The sequence below is a fragment of the Nelumbo lutea genome, chromosome 3 (assembly GCF_056320005.1).
Source record: "Nelumbo lutea isolate HS-2025 chromosome 3, American lotus-T2T, whole genome shotgun sequence".
Lineage (NCBI taxonomy): Eukaryota > Viridiplantae > Streptophyta > Magnoliopsida > Proteales > Nelumbonaceae > Nelumbo > Nelumbo lutea.
This window is the reverse complement of record NC_142686.1, coordinates 28,871,786-28,880,625: the sequence shown is the minus strand read 5'-3', so window position 1 is coordinate 28,880,625 and position 8,840 is coordinate 28,871,786. Positions and strand designations below refer to the sequence as shown.

Genomic DNA, 8,840 nt, shown 5'->3' with positions numbered 1-8,840 from the left:
CACTAGGCACCACAAACACATGTACATGCACAATCAAATGTATATAAATAAATCCTATTATTAGATTAAAAATATTTTTCTCCTTAGGTTGCGTAGGAAATCATGCAAATAGAGTGTAAATCCCGGTTCAGAGTAAATTTGTATTGTAGTTCACTTTTGCATGTGTTTGGCAACATTACATTTATGCATTGACAAATGACAGACGAATGCATATTTACATTGATAATAAGATGTAAAAGTACATTAATAAAAAAGAAGTAAATTTGCATTCAAGTAGGGTTTTGATAATAATAAAAAAAAAACATATGTTTTATTGGAATTCATATTTGCTTCCATTACAGCTAAAAGTCTGTTTGGTAAGAAGTAAATTTGTGAGTGCAAACCATTTTATACTCTACATATTTACATTCGCACTTATTTGCATCGTTTCCAAACACAGTCTTAATAATCCTATTATAAATAATCCTATCAAATGTATATGCAGCTCACCCCAATGTTTCTTTTTTGCCTTTCAGTTACAGTTTTATCCACTAAGGTCGTTTTTCTTGTAATATTGATTCAGGTAACAAGAAAGGCAAGAAATCTTGAAATTTAATTGTCCAACAGCTATAATTAATGTGAATGCATTAAAATTTCAAATAAGAAGCAAATTAAATTTGAGTTATAAATGCCTTAACCGTTGTCAATAAGTGCTTGTGTTTTGAATCATCTCAAGTTGTCTATTTATATGTGATCTATTGTAATGAAAATTCCATAGAGTTGATTTTTTTTTTTTCCTTTCTTTCTATTTTGCAAAACAAAAGGGTGTTGTGTCTGGTAATAGCATAAGTATTTTTCAACATTCCCCATGTCTCAAATGTTGTTCTTCTTCCTATCATCCTTGTTGATTCTAGCATCCCTCCAAAGAACACATGCTGGTGTTCAATATGCAGTAATGAATAAGGCTGTGGGAACACCAGGTGGGGATCGATTTGCTAGAGAGGTCGGTACGCAACTAAGTATAAGCACAATGACATCTGCGTCTGAATTCATCTGGAAAACCTTGCAGCAATCGGAGGCGGATAGTAATAATGTGGAGAAGGTGACACTGATTGTAGAGGTGATGGACGTGGCATTGGCCTATGAATTTAACAATGAGATTCATTTGAGCGAAGACTTTATTGCCAAGTATGAGGGAGATTTGAAGACGATGTTCATCGGGATAATCTACCATGAGATGACACACGTGTGGCAATGGAATGGCAATGGACAAACCCCACCGGGTTTGGTTGAAGGAATTGGAGATTATGTGAGGTTCGCAGCCGGGTATGCTGCACCACAATGGGCCAAACCAGGAGATGGACAAAAGTGGGATGAAGGCTACAGTGTGACAGCCCGCTTCTTGGAGTTTTGCAACACTCTCTCTAATGGGTTTGTAGCCAAATTGAATGCTATGATGAAAACTAATTACAGTGACCATTTCTTTGTCGACCTCCTTGGCAAGACTGTAGACCAGCTTTGGAACGACTACAAGTCCAAGTACCATGGTGCTCTCTAGGATCTACATTATTATTTCCAATAAATTCGTCCATTTATCAGCTTCAAGTGAATAATGTTGAGAATGTAGTTAATTGCTCATTATATAGTATATGTCTGAGACAAATGGAACTTGTTGGGTTACAAAGAAGAGATTTTTGAAAAACAAGTGTCTTTTTAGGAAAATATCTAAAAAAACCTTTGTTTTGTTATGAAAATAAACTCTATTGCATGGAGTTGACTAATTATATGGCTTATAAATTTAATTGAACCTAGGGTTTTATGTAAAATTCAGTTTCTAACATTTTCTTTTTTTTTTTGTTTGTTTGTTTGTTTGTTTGGGTAATAAAGAAAAAAAAAATTAACAAAGGAAAAAAAGGATACAGAAAATCGTGCAAACCAGCCACCCACCCCGAACTTTACATGATGAACATACAGCCCACTAAGCCCAGCCGGCCCCATAGAAAAATCTCTGACGAACTCAACCCACTACCCAAGTCTTAGAAAACATGTTTAGGTTTGGAATAAATAATATCTCGATTTCTTTGCAGAGAGAGAGATGTTATATTGATGGGACAAATTATATATGTTATAATATACATACACACATCATGACACAATGCAGTCAGAGCACCATGTAATCGAAAGGCTGCATGAATCAGAGAGAGCCCAAACCAACACCTACACCTACACCTCTTTATTGCATCAGTTTGATAAGCACAGAATATATGTAGTAAGAATAATTAAAAATCAAATACCAGTTACCAAACCAACACCTACACCTACATCTCTGCAATCTGGCCGAATGTAATGCACGGGAGAACAAAAGTTATCAAAAACCTGTTATTAAGATTTCAAACCCATTAGTTAATTAGATTTTGAATGTTGGGTGTTGGAGAAAGTAACTTGAGGCAGTTCCTGTTGATCAGCTGTTGCAAGGTTTGGTTGATGAACATCTGCACTGTAAGAAGTATTCATTGTTGTGTATAAGAGAGAGAGAGAGAGAAAAGTATTCATTGTTGTGTATGAGAGAGAGAGAGAGAGATTTTATGTCCGATTACTTATTTGAACGTATGAACATCGGCTAACGTAAGTGCAAGTATGCAACCCTAACATCTATGGAGATGATGATGTATAGAATTATTCAAAAGCTCAACAACTCCATGAAAATTAGTGATCGATTCCTTACGAATAATTAATTAATCACATTAATTATCAAATGTTGCTTATTGTCGCACATTTTTACAGTACAAATCTTGAAAGCACTTATGTGCTGCAAATCACGCATACTCAGGCTACAAATATTGCACCCCAAGAACACTATATACATATATATATACTGCAACATGTCTGTGTAGAATTTTCGCTTAAACATTTACACCTTATAGTGCTTTTATTTAACCAAAAAATGGGGTTCATGCTTTCATTTAAACTACTCTCTGCATTGTAGAATTTGCATTATTTTTTTTTTCAAAAGAAAACCTTTTGTTTTAAGATGAAGATTTCACCTACCACCATCTATTGAATGCATTCCATTGACTTGGTAGGTTAAGTAGGCATATGATAATAAATTAATAATACTAGTTAAAGCAAGTTTAAAATTTCTAGTTATGGAGAGCCATTGAATCATGTTGGTGATGTTGTCCTCCTTCAGCTAAGCCCATATATACAATTGAACCATTTAGGTTAGACTTGGTTATAATTCTGTTCCAAAGAATCACAATTCGAAAAATGAGTTTTAGAACAAAAGTTATTCCTTTTTAAATCTTTTTTTTTTTTTACTTAAAAGAATCAAATCTTAACTATATATATAATGAGTTTTAAATCTATTCCGTTTTTTGCATAATGGTTTCGTGCAATATTGAGTTCATAGTGATTAGGAAAATATGGAGCTCGATATCCTTAATATTGATATCCGTTTGGCTCTCTGTTGGTTTGGGGCGTTTATCTTGCTATGACAGTCACAGATATTATTTTGTTATTGGACTAGCTTGTACATTTCTATAATTATCCTTTTTTCCTCTGTTTGTATGTGCGTCTGTGTATTATTATAACAATAATTTTGTATATATTTTTAAATAAATTTATTAAATATATAATGCTATATACACGCATATAGACTTTTTTTTTAACAAAATATCATTTATTAAATATCTAATGTTATATAGACGCTTATAGGCTTTTTTTTTTTACAAAATGTCATTTATTAAATATATAATGATATATACACACATTGACAAATAAGCCATTATTCAACTATTACTATATATATAGAATTAATGCTAATCCTTGGCCTCATGTCTAAGACCATAAAAGCTAAATTAGAATATGTTAATAGTATCATATAAAGTCAATGTGTGCAAATGGTGGTTGTCCAAATATTTTATTCTTTAAATCTAACCATTTAATCAATACATTTATAGAAGTATAATTGAAAATAATTTTCAAAACCTAAATCTTCTCATTATTATAATCTCTAAATGTAATCACTAAGTTCAAACATTTAAAGAAGTATGGTATAAAAATTCAAAATTAAAATGTCATCTTTTTTGCAAATGGCGGATCGAAATATTTTAAGTTTTAAATTTAATCACTGATTTGAGACATTCAAAAAAGTATTGTAGAAACAACCCAAAATCTAAATGTATTTTCATCTTTTTATAGATATAGGTAAAACTGGTTTTGGTGTTTGTAAATGAGGGTGCTTTATCAATTTCAAAATATTCATTTTATAGGTAAAATTAATATTTTATTATTAAGGGTATTTTGATAAAATATTTATTTATGTTTCTTCTATCAAAGAGAAAGAAATGACGTGTAGTGTTTAGTATGCATGGATGCATTTTTATGTGGGTTGCATTTCATCATGGAGGGGAAGTGATCCACTGGAGCAAAAGCGAAGTCAGCCTTGTGGACAATGGATGGGAAAAGGAGGATCACCAAGGCTGTGTTTGGTTTGAAGGAAAAAGTAAGAAAATGAAAGAAAATGTAAGGAAACCTTTATAGGCATTATATAGGTCTCCTTACATTTTCCTACTTTTTCCTTCAAGCCAAACATGGCCCAAAGGCCTACTATGCTGATAATGGGCTCATTGGGCTGGACTTCTGGTATATGGGAAGGAGTGATCATGGAGGTCAGCATCATCCTGTAGAGTAGAATTTTACCTCAGCTAAAATTAACTACCAAAGAAAGCAGTAATGATGACTGTTGTTGAAAAGAAGAGATAAAAGTAGCAAAGTCAAAAAAAAAAAAAAAAATGGTTTTGATTAACCATGGGTCCATGTGAAGTTATATATATGCTAGCTCTTTATTTTGGAAGTAGATTGCTTCGTAATTGCCTAAATCGCCTTGGCATCAAATCAACTATTTCAAAAGGAGACAAGAAAGAGAATAATGGGGTTAATATTAATGAATAGAATTCTCCTAAAACTTCTCCTATTCTTAACACCCCCAAACTGACCAATAAAATAGATTTCCTATAATTATTTCAAAATTTCCTCTGCCAAAATGCCATGGACATGTTTTAATTAAACAACTTTTTTAAATTGGTTCCTTCAAAACTATTTTGCTAAGAAAACAAAACAGGTCAAACTTTAATTCAAGTCTGAAAAGAAGAAACAGTGAAAGGAGGAGAAAGTTTTAATCCAATAGGTTGGACCGTTGGAGGCTGAGCTAGACAGTGGCTATTAAAAACAGATTGGCCTATATGATATGACGTTTGACTTATAGTTCATGTGTATATATATATATATATATATATAACATTTGTTGTGGATGCTTTTACAGCCGCTAACAGCAGTAGTGATGAACAGAAAACAGGAGATTTTTCCTGCGGATCGATTCGTGACGAGATCTTATTCGCAGGCCTGTAACAACATTTCTTTAATAACTAAACAAAGTCAAAATACAATTAATTTTTAGGTACCGAGCAATTACAGATAAATTTATAATGTGATAAACACCATTATGATGATAAAATATAGATTGAGATTAATTGAGACTGACCCATCACCCGAGACATGATTTCTCCAACTGCCCCCTTGACTAGCATGTTGTAAGATTTAGACTTTGCCCAAGAGGTGTAAAATGATGGTTTTCACTTTCAGTTCACATCATTTCTCTATCTAGACTTTTAATTGTTGCTCTAAATCTAAATCATTGCCGATGATTTCGATCTCTTGGAATTGGAATAGAGCTCTTTATCTTTTTTATAATATCACATGCAATGCATATTTTAACAATGTAGTTAGCCAATAATCAATGACCCAGTAGTTCGTTTGGTCATTTGGCATCCCTCTTCCCTCCCTTTTTGGTGCGCGCCATTGGTTCAAACTTCTAACTTCAATTCTTCAAACCCATATTAGGGCAGACTCTCTGTGTGGTGAAGTGGGCCCTATATGTAAAAGTGTCAATTTAGACAAATCAATAAGACATATTGGATTGGATCAATCCGATCCAAAACATTTATTATATTGGATTGGACCTGGTTCATCTATAACAAATTTATATTGGATTGAGTTGGATTAAGCCAATATCTAATTCATTGATATAGAATAAGAATATATGTGTTAATTGGACTGGATTTGGGCCGAAACCAATTTAAATCAAGATGAATTTGAACAGATTGGACAGTTCAGATATTAAATCAGACTGATCTAAATTGGTCCAAAACATTCATTAGATTGGATTAAAACTGGTCCATTTATAATGGATTCACATTGGACTGGATCAAATTGGACCAAATCCAGTCCAATTGACACCCCTACCTATGTGCACCCTGCCACTACCCTGGAAGCTAGATTCGGTCCTCACAACATTAGCAGCCCTCCATTGAGAATATCTCCGACTCCATGAATAGAAAAATATAAGTACAGAGCTGTTATAAATATATGCATGTCTGTAAGTATTTTGACTGAATCGAGTCTCTGTTAATTGAGTCTAATGAACAGCATCCTATCCTTGTGGGGCCAAAGTCATGTCATTTATATGGAAAAAAGAAAGTCCATCCATAATTTGCATACATCCACAAATCAATCCTCTTGGTTTGGGGAAAGTAGAAAGGAGGTTGTTGGTGTTGGATGTGGAGAATACCAAGGCACCTCAAATAGTTGAGATAAGGATTTGCTGGGTGGAATTTGAGTTAAAAGCTATTTGGTATTAATCGTCATTATTAGGGCTGACATCACCATACATTTAAGGCTGTATTTGGAAACGATGAAAATATGCGTGAATGCACAAATATGTAGAGTGTAAAATGGTTCATATAAATTGTAAATTTGTGTTAGTTTTGCATTGACAAATTTTTCTTCTTATCAAATAGATTTTTTGTTGTAATGAATGCAAACACGAATTCCAATAAACATATGTTTTTTTTTTTTTTATCAAAAGCCCACTTGAATGCAAATCTACTTTTTTACATCTTATTATCAATGTAAATATGTATTGGTTTGTATTTTGTCAATGTAAAAATGTAATGTTGCCAAACACATGCAAAAGTGAACCAGTGTGTAAATTTACCCTAAACCGGGATTTACACTCCATTTGCATCGTTTCCAAATGGAGTCTAAATATTTGAAGGGGTATTCTATAATATGAATGTTTTTGTTAATTTTTATTTGTTTTTAAAATTGCCAGATAGCAAAAAAAAAAAAAAAGGGTCTTGAACTTCGTTTTTGTTTTGAAAGGTAAAAATAAGTTAGTTTTGTTTTAAAATAGTGGTTAAAATAAAAAAGAAAAAGAAAAAAGTTTTTTAATGTAGAAATTATATGATTTATAGAATATGATATTAATATCTGAATGAAAAAACACGTACACAATAAAAGATATATTTTTTTGTGTTGTTGTTTCGAGAAACAACCTGTTTTTGAAACCAGTTAAATTTGATTTATTTTTGAAACCAACAACAACATTAGAACAAAAAAGAAAAAATAGCTCACTTATAGAACGCCCCTACATGAACAACTATCATCTATCCGCGCCATGTGTCAATGAAACATTGGCTCTCTCTTATCCCCACCATAAGGAAATATATGGTGTGCATGGATTAGATATTTCCCAACAAGAAGTACTTATTTTTAGGAATAATGTTTAGGACAACCTTCCTGGAAGAGAAAATTGTCTTGATTAACCACATAGAAAAACATGAGACTTCTTTAGCTTAATCAAGAAAACAAAGAGGATTGATTGGATGGTGGGCCCGACAGTAGCAAGGACCTATGGGGCAGGCTTGGGCCCAAAAATTTTCAAAATCCAAAGTAGAAATTATGATGCATAAGATGATAAGGTAGTGGGACTGGGACAGGCGGACAGCGGCCCCTCAAGGGAAATTTCCTGAGCCATGCAATTGCAAGAAAACATGGTGAATGCCCTTGCTTGTCTTGTATTAGTATGCTTCAATTTGGGTCCTTTTGCCAAAAATAAAAAAGAAACTAGATCATCAGGGCCCAGAATTCCTTTAATCGGCCAAGAAATCCGTTGCTTGCCTGGTTTCCATCTCTCATCTCTCATGGCGTGACAGCAACAATGGAATCATCATTGTTGTTGCAGACTTGCAGTTGTGTGGTGCATCACCTATCACCTAGGCCAAATCATCAATTTGCACGCAACTGCATTGCATGCTTAGATTGCGTTTGGGATGAGAGGAGGCTTCTTTAGGGGGCTTTTATGGCCTTTTGCATTTTATAAGCCGATAAAAAACAACTTAAATGGTGTTTCAAGCTGAATCATCTCATGCCAACTTGAATCGTGGTGTTTCCAGTTACAGAGAAGTAGAAGCGAGGGATGTTTAAAAGTAGAATATTTTTGAGGATCTATTCTTTCCAAAGGAAACGGAAACATCCTTCACAAGTTTAGAATTTCTTCCAAAGCCCCATACCTTGAATCACCTCCATGGCATTTGGCATTGATGTGACAACGTTCAACCTACAACATCAACACTACCAAAGAAGAGCATTTTGATATTATTAAAAAAGACCAAAGGCTGTTAGATTTTTTCAAAGTAAAAACTGGTAGTGGACTTTAACATTAAACCTGTATAGACTGACAAAAAGATGGTCATTCCCAATTAAGAGGGTGTGGGATCCAGACTCTCTGAAATATGGTTATGAGCCTCATCTGCACACTCATAAGATTGACCCTTACCTTCTACAAGTAATATGGTGGAATGATACCCGATCATTCAATTAACCAACCATGAGATGAGGTATGTTTTCAATCCGGATCACACCGATGACTTTATCACAATTTCAATTTGGGTCAACCTCTCCCCTTACATTCAAAATATATATCTTGTTAACTTAATCAATGACCATCCGTCAAAATCGAA

At 33.5% G+C, this 8,840-nt stretch overlaps 1 protein-coding gene across 1 annotated transcript; it reads left to right on the top strand.

Annotated features, from left to right (window-relative positions):
• The first annotated feature begins 782 nt into the window (after positions 1-782).
• LOC148863900 (uncharacterized) lies at positions 783-1,760 on the top strand. Its single transcript, XM_088979937.1, has one exon. The coding sequence runs from the start codon at positions 848-850 to the stop codon at positions 1,535-1,537; it is 690 nt and encodes a 229-aa protein (XP_088836063.1). The 5' UTR covers positions 783-847; the 3' UTR covers positions 1,538-1,760.
• The last annotated feature ends 7,080 nt before the right edge of the window (positions 1,761-8,840 follow it).